The sequence below is a fragment of the Lampetra fluviatilis genome, chromosome 18 (genome assembly GCF_964198595.1).
Source record: "Lampetra fluviatilis chromosome 18, kcLamFluv1.1, whole genome shotgun sequence".
Lineage (NCBI taxonomy): Eukaryota > Metazoa > Chordata > Hyperoartia > Petromyzontiformes > Petromyzontidae > Lampetra > Lampetra fluviatilis.
The window spans coordinates 8,651,944-8,673,185 of NC_136292.1; the positions used below are offsets into that span (position 1 = coordinate 8,651,944).

General features: G+C 45.6%; 2 protein-coding genes across 5 annotated transcripts in view; both read left to right on the top strand.

The window, feature by feature from the left end:
• LOC144937196 (transmembrane protein 151B-like) overlaps positions 1 to 2,099 on the top strand; it is a 34,364-nt gene extending 32,265 nt beyond the window's left edge. For both annotated transcript variants that reach the window (XM_078864533.1, XM_078864532.1), the window contains exon 3: positions 487 to 2,099. In XM_078864533.1, the coding sequence (XP_078720659.1) occupies positions 487 to 1,584 (1,098 nt within the window). In that variant the 3' untranslated portion in view covers positions 1,585 to 2,099. The remainder of the gene's footprint in view (positions 1 to 486) is intronic.
• Positions 2,100 to 7,737: 5,638 nt separating this feature from the next.
• Positions 7,738 to 21,242, top strand: part of RPAP1 (RNA polymerase II associated protein 1) — a 36,516-nt gene continuing 23,011 nt past the window's right edge. The window contains exons 1-8 of one of the 3 annotated variants that reach the window (XM_078864537.1): positions 7,738 to 7,822; positions 8,544 to 8,631; positions 9,984 to 10,195; positions 10,993 to 11,168; positions 12,726 to 12,818; positions 14,477 to 14,633; positions 15,606 to 15,761; positions 17,181 to 17,522. In XM_078864537.1, the coding sequence (XP_078720663.1) occupies positions 10,012 to 10,195; positions 10,993 to 11,168; positions 12,726 to 12,818; positions 14,477 to 14,633; positions 15,606 to 15,761; positions 17,181 to 17,522 (1,108 nt within the window). In that variant the 5' untranslated portion in view covers positions 7,738 to 7,822; positions 8,544 to 8,631; positions 9,984 to 10,011. Of the gene's footprint in view, positions 7,823 to 8,543; positions 8,680 to 9,983; positions 10,196 to 10,992; positions 11,169 to 12,725; positions 12,819 to 14,476; positions 14,634 to 15,605; positions 15,762 to 17,180; positions 17,523 to 21,242 lie in introns of all 3 variants that reach the window. The other 2 variants (XM_078864536.1, XM_078864538.1) reach the window with 2 other exon arrangements.

Sequence of the window (21,242 nt, forward strand, 5' to 3'; positions counted from 1 at the left end):
ATCTCTTTTGCGAATCGCTTCAGCAGTTGGATGAGCGTTTCCGAGTAAGGGCAGCACTAACAAGAGCAACCAGGTACAAATAACAACGAGCAAACTAGAAATCACTTTGCACTGTTCATTGAAACGAAAATCAGATCTCCGCTTTAGATATACAATTGTTGAGTCTAGATTTGAAGCTTTCGTGACTGCAAGGATTCATACTCTTAGGTTTTTTCGGTAAAGTGACATAGGTAAAAAAAAGTAAATAAATATATCTATTTATTTGCACCTTCGTCACAATAAATAAATAAATACATATATTTATTTTTTTCTAATTATATTTCTTTATTTTTACCTTCGTCACTTTACAAAAAAAAACCTAAGAGTATACAATTGTCATTTACAAACGCTTAGCCATCGTCATCGTCGTCATGTGTGGAAATCAATGGGCGCGTGGGTTCACGCGTGGGTTGACGCGTGCGCGGCGCGTGTCTCTCCCCTCCTCAGGTCTACTACGAGCGAGTTAACACACGAGTGGCCGAGGCCGAGTTCGACTACGTGAACTGCGGCGTCAAGGACATCTCCAAGGGGCTGATGGAGCTGGAGCAGCACCCGGTGACCAAGCTGCGCTTCACCAAGTGCTTCAGCTTCGCCAACGTGGAGTCGGAGAACGCGTACCTCACGCAGCGCGCCCGCTTCTTCACCGAGAACGAGGGCCTCGACGACTACATGGAGGCGCGCGAGGGCATGCACCTCAAGAACGTCGAGTTCAAGGAGTGCGTCGTGGCCTTCTCTGACCCCGAGCGGCCGCCGTGGTATGTGTCGCGCCGCGTCTTCTGGCTGGCGGCCGTCGTGATGCTGTCGTGGCCGCTGCGCGTGCTCATCGAGTTCCGCACGGCCTACGTGCACTACCACGTGGAGAAGCTCTTCGGGCTGGACTACGTGCCCGGCGTGACGCCGTCCGACGAGCCGGCGCCCTGCCGCCGCATCCCGCGCGTCAGCACCGTCGACAGCATCGAGCTCGAGTGGCGCATTCGCTCCAACCGCCAGCTGGTGCCCAGCTACTCCGAGGCGGTGCTCATGACCGTGGGGGCGGCGAGCGCGGCGTGCGGCGCCGGCGGGGGCGCCGGCGGCAGCGCCGGCGCCCTCGCCGCCAGCGGCTCGGGCTTCATCCGGCACTGCGAGCGGTGCCACCGCACGCGCAGCAGCCTCAGCATCTTCTCGCGCGGCGCTTCGCAGAGCAACAGCAACGGCAACACGGCGGCCACCAACACCACCACGTGCGGCTCGCGCTTCTCGCTGGCGGCCAGCCGCTTCTCGCTGGCGCGGCTCTACGGCTCGTGGCGCAACGGGCTGTGCGGCAGCGGCGGCCGGGTGGCGGACGCCAACGGCGACTGTAGCTGCGGCGGCGAGAACTCGCGCTGCGTGTCACGGCACCACATCGTGGCGCACGAGGAGCCGCCGCCCGCCTACTGCGACGCGCTCTACTTCCCTGTGCTCATCGTGCACCGCACCGAGGGCTGCGTCGGCACCGAGCCGGCGTCCACGCAGACGCCTTCCCAATCCCTGCAGAGCCGCGGACACAGCATGGAGACGATTCTGTAGCGGGCACCCAACTCGGCGGGGCGGAGCCGTCGAGTGAGCACGCGGGAGGCCGCAGCGCTGTGTTCCGTGGCCCGGAGGGGCCCGGACTGCGCAGACGGCGGACAGGGGACCCCGTTTAATTCATTCATCGCACCGGGGCCGACGCCACCCACGCCGAGGCACTGGCCTGAACCCCCTCTGCCGCTCGCCCACCAGAAGCCACCCATGTTTGGGATTATGGAGAGAATCCGCTTGTGGCCATTACGCCGCGATGCGGCGACGGCTGTCCGACGATACGATAAGCAAGGCAGACTATAAACAGCAAAATAGGACCAAATCTTACATGTGTTGTAAATAGCGTTCTTAGATTTCGTACCGGGTCCATGGCACACAGCGCAGCTCCACATTGCGATACAGAACACGCTTGCCTATACATCGGGTGGGGCCTCTCTCTCGGCAGCAAGATGAACACGAGGTGCCGGAGGCTGATGTTGATCTGTGAACCGAATGGACGTCGTGAATGACACACACACACACACAGATGTTTACTGGAGTTGTATGACGATGTTGCTATATACTAGTTACAAAAAAAAAATTAACCTGGTTTTTTTTACGTTACTTTATAAAAAAAAAATGTATTATTGCACACACCACGGCTTCAAATGAATTCCACTCGTGCACTACGTTGTACGCAGAACGTGCTCGTGCACACCGCTAAGACGAGCGAGGAACCGTGATAGGTTCACGACGTCGAAGAGTGCAGCGATGGGATGGTGCATCATCAGTGGGGTCAGCGGAAGCGCGTTTGGGTATAATCTGAGGGGCATTTATCGAGCGATGGTATGTCACGTTTAGAATGATTGCCCCCTAAAAGCATGATTACACGTCTTTGTACTCCTGATATCTATTGACGAATTTATCAGTAGCTTGAATTTAAAATATACTCACCAATTAACGAAGGGTAAAGAACATGCTCTATGTTAAGACTTATGGGATATCGTTATATCAAGGCTCACGTAAGTCAAAGTGCTTTTTCCTATATAATAAATTCACAGCACGTGAAAATGGATATGTATATGTCATTGACAACTTTAATTTGATGCATTTTTCCTTCACATATTTTGTAATATTGTGTCGACGTTTCATTAAAAATGTATACGGTACAAATTTTTCTTTAAACCAATTTTAAGATTTCGATTTAAAGCTTTCGTGACTGCAGGGATTCATCTTCTTGGTTCTTTCGGAGTGGGGATCTACGTGACTTTACCGAAAGAAGAACAATTTTAAGATGTTTAATATCATCACTTTTCCCCCTGAAATGTGACAATTTTGACACTCAACAAATTACAATTCCCAAATAAATACTGAAGAACCAGCAAGCGGTGTTTGGACGCATGCCGAGTTGCAGTTCAAATTATTCTGGACACCCGTGTGCAGACAAACGGGACAACCATTGCCGTGGCAAAAAATGTACTGCTCTGGTCTGCCGTTTGGCTGTTTTCCATAAATATGTCATGCTTCGCGCGTGATTTATGTTGTCATAGTAAGCTGTCTATAGTGAGAAACTGGCACATCGGGACATACGTTTAACTGTTAACGCGTCGCCGTCAATCGGTATGTATCACGTGACACATGGGCTTTTGGGAGTCAGGAGTGCCTCGTCATGGAATAATGCTTTGGGAAGTCGGAGTGGGGATCGGAAGAGCGGATATTAACACAGCATCATCCGGGAATTTTGTGAAATTCAATAAGTGATTTAAAATATGAACCGCATTATGAAGGTGATGTATTTTGGGGTCAATATGTGTACAATGGGTCAATGTATTGAGCTAAATGAACAATTATAAATAGTAAAAGGCATGGAACAAGCAAAAGGAGTATAAACATAGCGGCAGACGTCCACGCAGGTTGCCGCTATATGCACCGCTGCAAAGTGGCACAGGAAACGAGACGACGCATTTCTAGCGATAACGGCACGCGCACAATTTATTGCGTTAAAACGAGGAAAGAACCCCAGGTAACTGATGTTTATTCTATTATATAGAAACACAAATGTGTCGTGTTTAAGCGCGCGTGTGTGTGTGTTACGTAAAACGAAAGAACAATTCCGCCTTAGCTAGTGACCTTTGTTGTTATTTAGTTGCTGATAAGTTAATGTGAATTCGGTGGAAAAAAAAAGGTGTGAAAAACCCACAGTACTTTGTTCTTGATGAACTGTGACGTTTTTGGGTCTGCTACTCAAGTTTATCAAAAGTGCATGCAATCAGGACTCCAAGTCAGTCGATGGCAAATTCCAGGCCAAGGTTTTGCGAGGCACCTGTATGTAAATGTCGTTTGTTTGACCAGACGATGGTCCGTTGAGTTGGATGCCATTAACTTAACACAACCATTCCAAAGCTCTGTGGCCATAGAGCGACAAAATGTTGAAGAGGAGATTAAACACTGTCTTTAGATGTTGTGTTTATTATGTCTGTGTGTGTGAAATTAACTGCACATGAGTGACACTGTATTTTTTATTGTTATGCTTGTTTACCCAGCGAAGCCTCACTGAACCTGAATACTTTTTCAGGAGTATCCTGCCGAGTTTTCATAGTAGGCGGCGATGATGCTGCTCTGTATAATTCCAATTGAATAATTTTCAGGTCATTTTTCAGCATTGCGATGTTTTGGCCAATAACCGTTACATTGTGTGATAATTTTAGCTATGGGAAAGAAAAAAACAACAACGGAGAACCCAGACGAAATCCATGCAGAACGATCGGAGAATATACAAACTCCTTGCAGAAGGGCACCCACAGTTGGGAGTCGAACCCAGGCTCTGCTTGCTGTAAAGCACTAGTGTTACCATCTCGCCACCGTAACTTGAGATAGTGCAGCCGATGTAGTGTTGCTGTGTGGTGTAACAAACTGCAGACTCCGGTATTTCCAGCCACGTGGCTTTCATCCAAAAATCTCATCCGAGGACGCAATTTTGTGCTGAGCCGTGGCTGTTTGTGTACCTCTCTCAGCACCAGGATGCACTTTATCGTATGAGACGTCTGTTAGTAATTGAGACCGCTCAATACACACTCTGTATCTGTGGTTAATTTATCGTTTGGCAGCTGTGGAGATGCATGTATCACTCACATCTCAGGACACTGATATCCACAATTCACAGTCCAACTTAATGTCAAATGCGGTCATGTACGTAAAATGTGTAAAGTTATTTAATTTTGAATATTACTGATATGGGCAATAAAAACAAATCAAAGTATTCGGTTGTCAATCTATTATTATTATTTTGCTTATGTAGTTTGTCATCTAAAATGTAGATTATGGGGTTAAAAGAAAGTGTGTTACAAATCTGAATTGTAGTCTATCTGTTGCAGCTCTCATTATCGGTGCGTGAATTCAGAGCCGGCCCAGCCACTAAGCGACCCTTGCAATTGCAAAGGGCCCCGTGGCCAGCAGAGGGCCCCCTAGAGTCACTGCTAGCTAGTGGGTGAAAAAAATCATACATCAAAGGGGCCTCCAACCAAATTTTGCTTAGGGCCCCCAAAAGTCTAGGGCCGGTTCTGCGTGAATTCAAGATGGATATTCCGTCTCTCCCTGTGTACTGGCACCGCATATGAACCAGTGGCATGCCTGTTCAGTGTGCAGGCGGTGCAACTGCAGCGGGGCCGGTGGGCCTGAGGGTCCCAGTTAGTGGGCAATGAAGAGGGGTCATACATTGGACAAAGAGAGGAGGGGGGGGGGTGTGCATTAACATTTTCGCACCACACTCCTCCACCACTGCTGTGAATGACCTCACCAATCGTCGTTTGCCAGTTAATGTTTAAAACACGTTCACTCCAGCAACCCGTCAACGCGTTATTTAGTGTCATAGTTCTCAACAAGATGAGATTCATAATTATACGAGACTAATGCCAAGCAATTGCCACAGAGGGGGCTTCTGCATTGGCAAGGAAGTTGGAGCACCCAGAGAAGACACCGTGTACGGACACGAGAGGGTGACACTCAACACTGCCATCTCCTGGCCATCTTGTACCCCAGTCGTACAACACTTGGCAAGCCGTGGTGGCGGTCACCCATCCAAGGACGAATAAATACAATTCTAGATTTGAAGCTTTCGTGGCTGCAAGGATTCATACTCTTAGGTTTTTTCGGTAAAGTCACGTAGGTAAAAAATACAATCAAAATTAATAAATGATTTATTATTTTATTTGTATTATTACTTTTATTAATTTTAATTTTATTTTTTACCTACGTGACTTTACCGAAAAAAACTAAGAGTAATAAATACAAAGCTGCTTAGCTTCTGAGAACTAACGAAGTCAGGGGCGTTCAGTGTATTGTATTCACAATCAACAGTCTTGGTACAGTCGCTCACTCATCATCGGCAGTCAATCGCCTCCTTAGGGGCCGTCCATAAATGACGTCACGCGATTTTGGACAATTTTTGACCCCCCCCCCCTCATCACACGGCGTCACAAAAAGTCAGACCCCCCCAAAACCATATGTACATTTTGAAAATTAAACATGCTTCAAATCGCATTAAACTATTGCCATTGTAGTGCGTATTTAACGTGGCGCTGCACTCTGATGTTGTCGAAGAAAACATTACTTAAAAGTCTATTTAATTACATACAACGTGTTGTCAATATTTATTTAAAGTTGGGCATTTTTATGTGACGTAAAATTTCTCAACCTCCCCCCTCCCCTCGTCACACATCGTCACAAATATCTGACCCACCCCCCGTAGGTGCGTGACGTCATCACACTGGCATTGTCTCCGCATCATCAAAGGTTTGTACACGAGGCCATCCAGATATACAAACACAACTTCAACCGTGATGATGGGCACAAATTGAGCAATCATTTGGAAATATGTTATTAACCATGTAAAAAAAGATTTAACTACGCATATTTGTACCATCTTATTTGACAGGTACTATTCTACTTTACCGAGTGTTGACATCCCCAGCGTTTAACAGTGCTGCTTTTTAAATCCTTTATATTAAGTTCGCTTGCTTGCTTACGACCGTGCAAATCTTTCGGTCATTTTTTAACCCACTTCCCGTGATCCAATCGAGCTGACATTTTCCACACAGACTCGTTGTGCGTGACAATTAATGTTCGTGAAAATGTTTTTCCAAAATTTTACACTTTTTAGGACAAAAATATTATATTTAATTACCAATTGCTTAATGGTGCAATGCAATCATCTGACCCATAGGTGACAGCCACCCCAAGCCAGAGGACGAGAGGACTCTAGCCGCCACGCATATAAAGGATTTATAGTGAAAAACTTTGTTTTTACGGGTTATACTTGTTTATGTTTATTATCAGCTAACACCGGCCACAACCCCGAGTCGATGTGCACCATTGTTCTCTTTTAGCCCCGCCCCCCTCCACCGTTCCATGCATTGGCTATCACATTCAGATAAGCCCCTCCCCCCCTTAACTCGTATATAAGATCTTGTCTCTTGGACTTTTCCTCACTTGATACAGTAAATTTGGCTGTGACGGTCCCACCTGAAGACGGAGACTTGTGTTGCCTCCGAAACGTCGTGATTTAATTGATTTATTTAAATGCAAATGTTATTATATTATTTATTATATATATTATTATATATTTTTTTCATTTTTTTTATACCTACGTGACTTTACCGAAAAAACCTAAGAGTATGAATCCTTGCAGTCACGAAAGCTTCAAATCTAGAATCGTCACCGCCAGAGGTGTGGACTCGAGTCATGTGACTTGGACTCGAGTCAGACTCGAGTCATGAATTTGATGACTTGCGACTCGACTTGGACTTGCATAACAATGACTTTGTCCCACCTCTGAGATGTGGACTCGAGTCATGTGACTTGGACTCGAGTCAGACTCGAGTCATGAATTTGATGACTTGCGACTCGACTTGGACTTGCATAACAATGACTTTGTCCCACCTCTGAGATGTGGACTCGAGTCATGTGACTTGGACTCGAGTCAGACTCGAGTCATGAATTTGATGACTTGCGACTCGACTTGGACTTGCATAACAATGACTTTGTCCCACCTCTCGTCACCGCACACAGGCACGCGCAGCACTCCGGGTTGTCAACATTCGGAATCGATTCCCTTAAGCGCGCACTTCGATTCACCTTCAGCCATATTAACGGAATCGAATCGTTACGACGTCTAAGGAAGAATCGCGCGCACGAGCTGAGATCACATTGACGGCCGCTGCTGCTGCTGCCGCCTCTATGTTGGAATCTGGGAGTCTACTAATTCCAGGTGATAGTTTGCGATGTCCTATTATCGCCATCGTTATCCGACCAGCCCTTACGAGGCTTACAGCCGTGCCATTCGTATACTCGAGCCGCGGGTTGTGGGTACAGCGAGCCCACGCTTGCTTTGGTGCAGTGCTCACAAAGCCTGCGGCCTGCGTCGCGTGTGGATGATTCGCACCGTGAGGAGGGAGTTTCAGGGCTCTACAGCCTCGCCATATTCACGACTATAAAGTTAGCGATTGTAATTAAAAGCGGCCTTGTCAATGAGCGAACGCTGGAGCATAGTGCAGCAACAACGATTACATTCGCCCATACCGGCGCTGCCCAGGCTCGTACGCCTTGCGTAGCTTCTAGCGAGAGCTTCGAAGGTTAAGGGGCCGTCCATAAATGACGTCACGCGATTTTTTGACCTCCCCCCCTCCTCGTCACACGGCGTCACAAAAAGTCAGACTCCCCCCCCACCTCAAATATGACGTCACAAAGCTCTGCCCCCCCCCCCCAAAAAAAATGAAACATGCTTCAAATCGCTTTAAACTATTGTCCTTGTAGTGCATGTTGAATGTGGCGCTGCACTCTGATGTTGTAAGAGAAAACATCAAAAAGTCTAAGTACAACGTGTTGTCTATATTTATTTAAAGTTGCGCATTTTGATGTTACGTCACATTTCTGAACCCCCCCCCCTCGTCACACATCGTCACAAATGTCTGACCCCACCCCCCTCCTAGGTGCGTGACGTCGTTTATGGACGGCCCCTAAGCTGTGAGAAAATTGATGAGCGCCGAGTTGGATTCCAGGCCGCGGATAACATCAGCAGTGAGTGGGATCATTCCCCACCTCACCAACACACGCTGATCGGCGTTGGTGAGCTGACACGGCAACCCCCCATGACTGACACGACGTGGGGAAGACGTTATCACGCGGCATGGTAACAAAGATCCGCACAGAATAAGTTTGCAACCTGCTTGCTGTACTGCCGGTTGCTGCCCACCTCCCAGCACAGCCGCTTTGGGAGTTTACAAAGTGCCGGGTCACAACTTTGCGTTCCTGCTACACCTTGCAGTGTTCGCCAACAGGGCTGATCACCAAGTACGAGGTAGGGGGCCACCCATTTAGTAGGGACGCAAAAATCTGTCAAAGCTTGACCCCTCACCCCCTCCCTGTACGCACGCGAACCTCTTACATCCCCCACCACCTGCATACGTATGCCTGATGCACCCCCCTCCCCCCCAATTCCTATAGAACGGTTGATATTTAATCCACGCAGAAACGATCAATGATGAATAATATTAACGTGTTTAAGCAAATAGATAGTTCACCGCGGGACTAACTAACTCATTTGCTCATTTGAAGGCCAATGTAGACAAATTATTATCGAGGCTTCACCACCCCCCCCCCCCCCCGTTTCCAATGCGTACATTGTCAGTAGACCCCCCCATACGCAAGCGTACGCATTTGGGTTAACCCCCCCTCCATGCGTCCTAAATGGATGGCCCTTAGGGGGCTATGAGGCACCTACTTTGTACTCGGGGGGGCCTCCAGAAAAGGGGGTGAGGGAGGGGAATTCTGCGTGGCGCGATGTGTCCTGCTCCACGCCTTGTTTGTGTTTGTCTCAATATCTCACTCTACACCTGTCTGCCTGTGTCTCTCTACATCTCTCTTTCTCTGTCCGTCCCTGTTTATATGTGTCTTACTCTGTGCTTGTCTCTCCGTGTCTCTGTCTCTCGCTGCATCTCTTACCCCGTTTCCTCTAACACATCCGCGCCGAGGCAGGGTAGGCCCCTCAGTACGAGTCATTTTCCTCTATTTGCCATGCTGAACCAGAATCAAGCCATGATAAATTGACCTCACCAGACGTATGAATCTAGATAGTGGGGCCAAGCAGGGCCAGGTGCATTTCTTGGGACATTTTATCTCGGTACACAGAAGACAAAGTTACTGCATCATCCACATGCGTCTCGAGTCGTGCATCACATATAATGGCAGTGGTATGGCTCTGCTTCTGCAGTGGTAAAGTATCCTGGCACCTCCTGAGCCGCGCTGGGCTGGCTCAGCAAGGCCCCGGCATGACTCGGTCGTATTGTGGCAAATAGATATCTGTCTCTCAGCAATCCACACGAATGGCAATGAAGTTGTCTCATAGCAAATCTCGTGCTGCTCGTCAACAGACCGCGCGCGGCAGGCAAGCCAGCAAGGATGCTCGCCCGGCCGAAGCCCGGGGAGTCGGAGGACGACCTGCTGCGCTTCCAGCACGAGTTCCTGGCAGCGGGTGCTACGCCGGCTGTGTCGGTGTTCAAACGTGCCGACAAGCGCAAGGGCGGCGAGGCCGGAGGAGCCGGCTCCCAGGGAGCCGCGGGCCGTGACGTCGTCTCTCCGCAAGGTAAAGGATAAGTAATTGATTCGCTCATTCAGGTTCGTCGTTTGTCCGGGAGAGTCTGACCGAGTCTCAAAGCTCTTTCAGGAGGAGGGTCCTTCATTGGGATGATTGGCCAATTAAATTTTTACGTGGGAGGAAATCGGAGAGCCTGGAGAGACTGGAAGTTTCCACCATGCTAACACACGCACGTAGCAAATAGCCATGCATGGAAAGGATACCCGTAAATAAATGCATTAAAGTGGAAATATTAACAAAAAACTAAATAAATACATTCAGCGTAAATTATATGTAAATCTATGTAAAGTTACTATTATTTTAAGTATTTTCAGTATGCTAGATATTGCCTATAACTGGAAAAGGCTCCCCCCCCAATAAGTCTGGCTTTGTGCGGTTTTCTGGTAAAATGTCTGTTCATGTTTTATCAAAAATGTTTTATAATTAGCTTGTTTACCCAGGAAAGCCTCACTTAGTCTTTCTAAAGAGGGCCCTGCCAAGTTTTCACATTCATGAATGTTGCTTTGTGTCAACTCCAAATTGAGTAATTTTCAGGTACATTTTTCAGAATTGGGATGTTTGACCAACAGCAGTAATATTGTATGCGTGTTTTTAGCAATTGGAGGAAACTGGGGAACTCAGAAAATCCATGTAGCACAGGGGCAAGGCATACAAATTCTACACAAAAAAGCAATTGAGTAAGGAATGGAACTCAGTCCTTTTTTGCTGTGAGACACGAGTGTTACCACTGCACCACCCTGGCACTCAAATGTGAGACCCAGTGTCAATTTAACTTGCTTCGGTAGCCCTACCGGAGATGGCGCCACAACTCGACTCGGTGCCGGTGAAGAAGTCGCGGTTCCGTGTGGAGATGTCCGAGCGAGCCGCTGCCATGGACACGGACGAGGGCTCGGAGGGAGATGCGGAGGCGCGGATGAACCGGCGTGACACGCACATCACCGCCGTACTCTCGCACATTGTGGTACGTCGCCCGCTCAGCGTGTCGCCCAATGGCAGCGGCTACTGCTGTGCATGTCCTCCACAAACATGCTCGCCAGCTATTACACGTGCACCTCTACAGTTCTTTTGTTAATCCCCTGCTGGATGATTGCCTCCGCACGTCGTGTTGATATTGAGGGTCTTTCGACGATACTTAGGGAAAACGCGCAATAAAGGTTTCAGAAGTACAATACAACAATGGATTATGCTGTGCTGCCCAATACTACGTAGGCCCGGAAGCCCTCTTGACAATTTGTGTTTCAGTTTTTCAGTTTCATTTATTAGGTGTCACCCTGTGAGCCATGCGGCTCTTGACTCGGGTGCAACCGCAACAAAACAAAAACATGAACAAGAAACATCTTAAAGTGACTACATGCAATAGAAAAATCCTAGAAAAAACAGCAAAGTCTTCCAGAAAAAAAACACCGCATTTCAACGCTGTGTGCAAAAAATCCCAGTGGGATGCAAGTCAAACAATAACAACCATAAGACAATGTAGATTAAAGTTATCAGGCTAACTCTGTACTACAAAAACAAACATGGCTAAACCATAACGTTTTCAAAATCACCAAAATAAAACTATAAAAACAATGTAACAGTGATCATAGGAACTGTGATTCAAATTTAACAATAAACGATATAAATAACATGTAAAACCAAACTTTGCAGCCATAGCTGGCAGCATGAGTTACTCCATAACAGCAGGAGTATCAGTAGCAGAATCGAAATTTTTCAATACACCTTTAATGATCAGCACATAATCAAAACTCAAGACCATACTTTGCAGCGGTCATTCGGAATTATACATTTGATTTCAGGCCATTCTGAATAGCAGTTGCAGCTAGGGGTGTACAACTCCTCTAGAGCAGTTTTTAGTGAAGATCTCACAGGTAGTGATCCAAGTTGCAGTTTATTGGCGACAGCATTCCAGACCCTGGGGGCATCAATAGAAAAGGCCCTTCCTCCAGTATTTGTGCGGCAGTAAGGAATGTGAAGCTGGTAAATGAGCGAAGACCTTAGGTCACATTTGTTCTTCGAAACAGTGAGGAGATCCAGCAGGTAGTCTGCTGATTTTTTTGTAAGTACATCGTGAATAAATAATAATGTGTGCATGTTGGTGTCCCATCCAGGTGCTATCCAGGCTGTTAATCCTGTTTAGCTTCCAAGACCTGATGAGATCCGGCAGATTCTTGTTTATTTAGTCATAGTAGCAGTTTTTGTAACGTGATTATTTTCTTCTGCATTATATTACTACTAAATAATATATCTATTATGATTTCCTCTAATCAAAGCCATTAAAACCAAAGGTTTTTTCTTGTACTAATTTATTCCAGCAGCCTGTAAAGTACGTGTATTTTAACTGTATTCAGATGTGCATTCATATCTTGAAACGCCGTATGTCTCTGAACATAACAGTAATTTGCAAATTGATAAACTGGACAGTGCTTTGCCCCGCACTTGGTTGGCGGTATTTTATGCGTGTTGAGTGCAAGAATCGGTCTCAGCCATCGTGTCTAATTTGATTTGTAATTTCCTGAAGGAGTGGGACACGAGTCGCATTCCGATAAATGCGCCACAGATACCCGACGGTCCCTTTCCCAAGGCGATGCATCGCTCGGAGATACCCACCAAGGTATTGCACACAAGCTGCCTCTCGTATGCAATTTAAACATTACGTTTGAATGTGGGTTGGAGAGTGGCACAGTGGTAACATGTGTGCCTCGCAGCGAAAAGGGAAAAAGGAAAAGGCTTTGATTCTCAGCTTGCGCATATTTCTACGTGGACTTTTTTTATGTTGTCCCCCAATTCTGCATGGGTTTCCTGCCAGTTCTCCCGTTTACATAAATATATAAAAAAAATACAATTAATTGGTATTGATTCTAGATTTGAAGCTTTCGTGACTGCAAGGATTCATATTCTTAGGTTTTTTCGGTAAAGTCACGTAGGTGAAAAAATTTAAATTAATAAAATTAAAATCAAATAAAAATCACGATGTTTCGGAGGCAACACAAGCTTCTGTCTTCAGGGGGAACCGTCACAGCACGATTGCTGTTTCAAGTAAGAGAAATTCCAAGAAAACAGTCCTTGTATATATACTGGTTGAGGGTGGGAGGAGCCAAGGCAGGCACCTGTATATTATTATTGTGAGGTTCGGTGCGGCTGAAGCACGCTGCTAGGAATGAGCCTTTGTAATTGGTATTGGCCAAATACTCAATTGCTGAATAATTACCTGAAGACTGGATTGGGATTGCGCGTTGTAACATTGTTCCCTTTATGCAAAAACTTGGCAGGACCCTTTGTAAAAACAGTATTGTGAGCAGCTGTGAGGCTTTCCTGTGTCAAATATGTAACAATGCGCTGCCTAAAGGAACATGTTTCTACATATTCTTGGTTCTTTCGGTAAAGTCACGTAGAAGGGAAATGATAAAATAATAAAAATAAAACAATCAAATTCTCACGACGTTACGTAACGTCGTGATAATTCTATTGTTTTTAATGTTTAATATTTGTATTATTTTATGATTTCCCTTCTACATGACTTTACCGAACGAACCAAGAATATGAATCCCTGCAGTCACGAAAGAAACATGTCTATACATGTATGTTATAGACAATTACAAGTTTTATAAGATAAACTATTGAACGTAACGCATGTTTGATCAAACACCACTTTTAACAAGCTAGTTGCACATGCATGGTTATGTCTTTCAGGCATACGCAAATATATTACTGTTACATATAACTAATTTTCTAACCACACAGATAGATACTCGCCACTCGAGACTTGATTCTACATTTATGCATCGTGTTCCAAAAATTTGTTCCATAATTTGGCAGCTTTTCTTTCACACACGATGGTTCCTACATGTGGAGCAATATTGTGTCTGCATTACTTTAGAAAATGTTACTTCCCATTCTTTTTTCAAATGACTGTCAGACTCTTTACTTAGAATTAGAGTAATTGTTTTTCAAAAGGGTTTTAAATGCACTAATTTGTGGTGTCACATAATCACTCAGAGTCGCAGAGAAAACCATTGACATATAGAAACCCACAAACTCGCATATGGTTCACATTGGTGCTCTACCACGTGTTCAGTTTCCACAATTGCATTTTGGGCTTTCTTTCAATCTCCCCTCATGAGGCTAGTGGGCGTATCTTCCGTGAGACGTGCGGATCCGATTTAATGTGGACCTTGTAATAGAGGACATGAATGAATGCGTTCCAATTAGTGTGACACTGCCTTATCTTCCCATCGATGCTTTGTTGTAAACCTTGAAATGCGTTTCTAGCCCACAGGTCTTCCAGGAAAGCGGAGCTTGTTTGCTCAGCAGTACGCAGCCAGAAAGGGCACCTCCACTTCCAAATCTGCACAAAGCTGTACTGCGCCTCCACGCCCTGACACCACCGCTGCTGCTGAGCAGTCAAAGATAATGAGCAATATAGCAGGTAACAGTATAATGGACATGGGTGTATGAAGTAACTGTGTGGTGACCTTTAAAGGTCTCGTGCAATGGTACAAGATATATTGTTGCTAAGGATGTCCATGGGATGTGTCACTGAATATTATAATTGCTATGACCAGGTTTACAAGGACCCGCTTATAGACCTGGACATATGGCAGAGTAGGGTCTTGCAGCTCCACCACTGAATTGGGAAACACAACCCAATTGTCGCCCCTACTTTGAAAACTTGGCAGGACGCTCCTGAAAAAGAGTCTTGAGACTCAGTGAAGCTTTCTTGGGTAAATGAGCAGAATAATAATGAGCACTGTTTATAAATTATATGCATATGTTAGGCCAATTTTGCATTTAGGATCATTGAACGAACAGAACTCTATATTCGAGGCAAAACAATAAGGAGCAATATTCATAAGATGGCAAGAGAGATAATAATTTCCATCATAACCGTGTTTTCTGACAAATCACTGGGGGAGAAATGTTTCATGCTAAAGCTCAGCCTTTGTACCCCAGGTCACAGGTTAAATTGTGACCTACCACTGTAACCTCTACCATCGTGGGCTGCCACGGTGATCAATGGTCAGAGCGTCAAGCTGGCGCTGCTGACATCTTGCGTTTGAATCATGGCAGCCGCCGCTGAGTCCACCGCTTTCTCAAGTGCAGTGCAATAATGGTCTCAGCCTGATCCCCAGTGACGGTATAAAAATTACATGTCATGTTATATTTCGTTTTATGCTAAATTCTGGCTTAGAATTAACTATGGGCCCATTCTCACAAAGGATTGCACTGCTCGGTGAGAGTTCCAAATTTATTGTTGGTATCATGACATGACCCTGATACCACAATCAGGGTCAGATTTGGGGGAAAAAAAAGAAATCGCATTCATATCGTGTCACGGGTTACACGTGGAACTGTTACTCAGGTGTGTTTAACCGTCGTGCCGCTGGTCACGTGCTGTCAGGAGGCGGTGGCCGTGGGCTGGTGACAGGGACGGGCCTGGCCGTGGGCAGTGCAGAGGCCGAAGTGGAGAAGATCCACAAGGAGAACATGGATCTGCTCAAGGCCCTGTCGCGCGAGGAGATCGCCGAGGAGCGCAGCAGGCTGCTGGCTCAGATAGGTAGCCTTCCTGCTCGTTACTCTCGCACACCGTGCACTCTGGAATACTTGCTAAGCCCAACACTGAATGTACGTGCTCAGCTCTATTGTCACTCTACTGCTGGATGAAGGCCTCTGCATACCAAGTATTCTATGGTGGTTACTTGACTGTTCACCACGCTGGTCAGTGTGGGTTGGTGAACGAAACATATTCACGAAGTTGGTTTCTCAGCTACAGCACTAACTGGTGCAAGATATTAACGTTAGAAAAACTTGGGTGTGATTTATAAAGAGAGATTTGTGCTCAATTTTTACAGTTTCATGTGAAATCATGTTGCCTTGGGGTAATGTTCTTTCAGTAAAAGAATGCTCAAAATTATCTCATTTTTGTGGTATGTACATTTTTCAAGTTCAACGGATAATATAGTTGATATTTTTTCTTGTGACCACATTGGTAGGGTCGATGACCTTCACAAGTAGCTAAGAGAGCAGAAAAGGAAAGCTGAACTTAACAAAAAACTGTCAAAACTCCAACCTCTGCTATAATTTGAGAAATTACGTGGGTGAATGGGAAACTCTACTTATTGAACACGGGTCACTCTCAGTATGAAGCCACATCACATTTCAGGTTAACGCCAAAGGTCAAATCCAGCCCCAAATCAGGCGTTCTCACGAAGAAAAACAATTCCACCGAGCGTAAGTCAAATTTTGCATTTGCAGTAAAGTCTCCACCCAATTTCTTAGAAACCTCAAATGTGTACCCTTCACAATAAACCACACATTGCAGTACATTGTGGATTTATACAGCGTCTACAATCGGTCACACATCTGGATGCTGGACAGAAACAGTGGGGATGTATATGGTTTTGTAGATAGAAGCAACTGGTAATAGGCAATGGGAAGACTAAGGTCTTGAGGTTTGACTTGAACAGGAACAGAGAGTCAGCAACACAGATGTCAGGGGGAAGGGAGTTCCAGATGATGGGGGCACCATATGAAATAGAGTGATCTCTCATTGGGCAAAGGTTGAATGGGGTTATTGATAGAAAGCTTTGGTTGCTGGAGCAGAGTGTGTGTGGAGGGGAGTGGAATGAGATGAGGAGAGTGGTAGGCAAGGTCGAGTCTAAAGGAGGATCTTGAATGTGGTGAGTGTGATCTTGAAATTGATCTGGTATTAGATTGAGAGCCAGTGGAGGGATTGAAGTATTGTGGTGATCTGGTCTCGTTTAGAAATACTGGTGAAAAGTCTGGAGTGCCATCTTGGATAATTTTGTTTTAAATAAAAGTCAAAGATTGTTAAGCATTACTTATTTGACAAAAGATGCCATTGCCCACAAACATTTAATTCTTAATAATGCGCCCTTAAAACATAACAGTCCCAATTAACTTTTGTTCTTATTTCTCTTCCATGAAACCTGCGCCATGGTCCAACATCTCGCAGACCCCAAACTGGTCGCGTTTCTGAGATCAAAGAAGTGTAGAAGCAGCGACGCGGACACAGAGCAACATCTCAACGCCGGATTGGGCCAGCCGGCCGTGGGAATCTCTCCTCGGGGTGCTGATGTCATGCTCAAGAAAGACGCTCCAACTCGAAGAGACTCGACGGGGAGGCACCAAGCCAAGAGAGTGCGATTTGTCGAGCCAGGGGACAATGTGAAGGCTGCCCGGATACAGGTAGCGCCCGCTGACACAATCACCGAGAAGGGCACGGGGCAGTCCAGTGAGAGCCTTGTGACCGACAGCAACATGGACGCTGAAGAAGAGGATAACACATCAACATTAGGTATTTTTATGTTATTGTTCTCTTTTATAAAAAAGCTTGTTGCTAATGCAAAATTGGTGGTAATGTGTCACATGCAATTGAACATTTTGTGGGCTTATGTATGTATGTTGAAATCCTTTCGTACCGTACGTAGCCAACTGCTAATCCACGCTGCCACTGCCAATGTAAGTGGCAAGGTGGCTCAGAGATAGAGCAAGGGGTTCACAGTCGGGAAGGTTGTGAGTTCAAATCCTAGTTTGGGGTTGGCTCAGCCTATTATCTCTCCCGGGTCGATAAAATATGTGCCTTTTAAAAAGTCACTTTGTCCTACGGATGGGCTTGTCCTCGTCACAGGAATATGGAATTTTACCACTGGCTCAGAGGCTGTAAAAATGAGATGAAGCACTACCTCAATCCTCAGAGCAGAAAATCACTGACTTTTTCACAGTAACTGGACACCGTGATGCACTGAAATAGACGGGAATGGCATCCACTTTGAGTTGCGTCCTTTGATGTGGCATGTTTTATGTAACTCTCCTTTGAAGTTATCCTGATGTGTAAATATTCTATTTCCACGTAAATTTACATTTGTATTATTAGTGTGGGTATCAGTACATGCATATGACAAAAATCACCTGGATTTTTCCCGGTCTCGTCAGATCTTTGAAGCTAAGCAAGCTTTGAGTCTGGATAATGTTTTTAAATGGGCGACAACCCGGCATAAAACAGTCATAGGCTTCTGCGTGGCTACGTTGTGGGCACAGGGCATTGCAGCAAATATATTGTTGTACTGTACTATATTCCCCATCGTCTATGCTCCTCTGCTTTCACCAACCCGCACTGACTAGAATGGTAAACTATGGTAAAATAACCCTCCATTACCCACAGGGCATGGTGTGGCCCTCATCAAGCAAAGGATTGAAAGAAGCGGTGTATGTGGATGTTTACCGGCACGTAACACTCTCCATTGTCATCATTTATTTAAAAACGTTATCTTCAACAAATGCCAAGGAGGTGAGGTTGCTAGTATTAATGTGCAGGGATAATACACAATGTTCAGCTTCATGCTGAGCTGTTTTTTAAGTTTGGATCTGTAATATTCTCTGAGTTGTGCACACGTGATGGCATGTAGTTGTCCCTGGAGGGCACAGTGCACTCAGGCGCTGGTATTGGAAGGCAACTAAAGTGGAGATATATGTGGTCGATTGCCACCCGGCATTGTAATCCATTTCAGTCGGCACTGGGTATTTGGTACCACTGAAGCAATAGTGGCTCTCTACAGCCACATTTAGAGCCATGCAATACAAAGACAGTACAGTACTAAGCATGGGAAGTATACATTTACTTTTTTAATTGATATTGCAAAGCAAGCGATTCTTATTGCTATTTAGCAACGGTCTTTTCCATTAGCTGTGTTGTGTGCTGTAATTTACACTTCAGTGGCCACACAGAATGTGTTGTCAATGTTGGAGGCTATTTTTAGGTAAAAACATTCTCCCCATCATATTCATTTCGAGGCATTTGGGAGTACATTTGTCACTGGCGTTAATGCAATTGCGCTAAAATAAACTTGGCCTTAATCCCTGTTGGTAATTAGCTCAGCAGAAACGTAATGTTTGCGTGTTATATTTTGGCTTTTGCACCATTCATATGAATTTGTGTACAGTACGTTAGAAATGTGTCATTTGTCCATCCATTGCTGGCTGAATGCCTCCCAATGCAGTGACGATCAAGGTGGTTGTTTGACCATACTTCACCACACTGGTCAGTTCAGGTTGGCAAAGGGGGTACACAAGACTGATTCGATGATCACTAACCACTAATGTTAGCCATGGATGGGACTCAAACTCATGTAGCCCAATCTAGATTTGAAGTTTTCCTGACTGCAGGGATCCATACTCTTTGGTTCTTCAGTAAAAACATTCTTGCTGTGGTTTTCCCACCTGATGATGATTTCTTGTGTTGCAATCGAAACGTCGTGATTTTATTGATTTTATTTTATACCTACGTGACTTTACCGAAAGAACCAAAGAGTCATGTAGCCCAGTTTGTTGTCCAGTGCACTCGCCGCTGTTCTGAAAAGTGCAGGCCATGGAATGCTGTAGCCTCGCTAAGTACCACAGCCTGGCTCATGAGTGGTTGGCTGTTCTATTCGGCATAGGCTTCACTTCAAAGCACTATCGGAGACCCTAGCATGGCTTATTGTTGTCTGGTTCTTAAAGGAAGACACGACCCAAACTGCAAATAGCCCAGAACATGCAGATACATACCTAGAACGCATCTAGCGATGCATTTATCCATTAGTTAAGATTTATTTTTGCAATCAGCATGCATGTAGCAAATTGTGCGTGAATTAATTTAAATTATTTCCAATCATATGACCCCTGCAGCCAATGGAAGCCCTACATTAAGGATACAGATTGGCATTTATTAATTGCGTCAATGCCACTGCTTCTCAAAACGACTGAAACCATTGAAAGGAAAGGGAAGACATTTGAGGGCCAAGTTAAGGAAAGAAATGGGTGAAGAAAAAGAACAATGTTAAACATCTGGTGTGGGATCTAATCATGGCTCTGAATCGTGACGATCCATTAAATCATGACGGGGAATGGATTGTTCAATGCCTCGTAGCTAGGACGTGTGTGCCTGGTTATCAGATACATCTTTGAAGATTCTATAATGACAAAAGGAAATGACACAGTTACTTTCGCAGTGCCATCATACATTGTTTTGGGTATTACTAAAAAACTCTGGGCGTGAATTGTGATGATTCTTTGAATTGATAGAGGATTGGTACGCCATTACATTCCTATTCTGGAAGATGCAGGTCTTTCACTTTCTTAGTTGTGTCTCCCTTTATACCACATTGCGGGGATCTGGAGAGGAAGTCAAAGTGATATTTTGCTCAAATGACGATTGAGGCATGCTCATCAATTTTTTTTGATTGAAATATTCACCTGGAAAATGCCTTGAGATTGAAGATCTCATTTACAAGTGGGTGTCGACTGGCATATAGCAAAACACACGTTGACAGTATACACACATTTAAAATCGATTACTTGGTTTTAATTTATACCATAAATATCACACCCAGTCAAACACTTAAATACATACATGTTGCACACCGCCAGTTGATAAAGTATGTACTTGTGCTGTTTATAGCTCTGTGCCAGCGGTCGTTCAGAGCTATAAACGTTAGTACGTGGAAATTTCACGTGCTAATGGCAGTGCGCGGGGGGGGCAATCTCTTTAAGCCGACCGTTGTCGGCTTCCCCACAACATGGTACTCATTTGATCGACACGGGAAGGTTATGTAGGACTGAGTTAAACCCCAAACCCGGATTGAACCGGCGACCTTGCACTTGCGAGCCACTTTAAGTACCGGCGGGCTGAGGCTGGAAGTCAGAGGAAGGCGGTGTTTGTGAAGTACACTGCGGGCTGCCTGCCTGCCTGAGTAGCCCGGGCTGCTGCTGCTTCTTCTGCTGGGTGATCGTAGGTTATGGTGCCCCAAGCGGTGGGGAAAGGGAACAGATGGCGGGGCAGCCTGCCCGCATTTCCAAGACCACTTTGCCTTTTGCACGGCTCATTGCGCTCGACGGCGCTCGCCGTATTTTTGCAACGTCCGCTTGTCCTTGGGCTGTTTAAATATATAACTGCGGCCACAGTGCTGATGCGGTCACTTTTTCCTGTGCAGCCAACCATTCATAGCACACGGGCGTACCGGTTATGAAAGTAATTTTT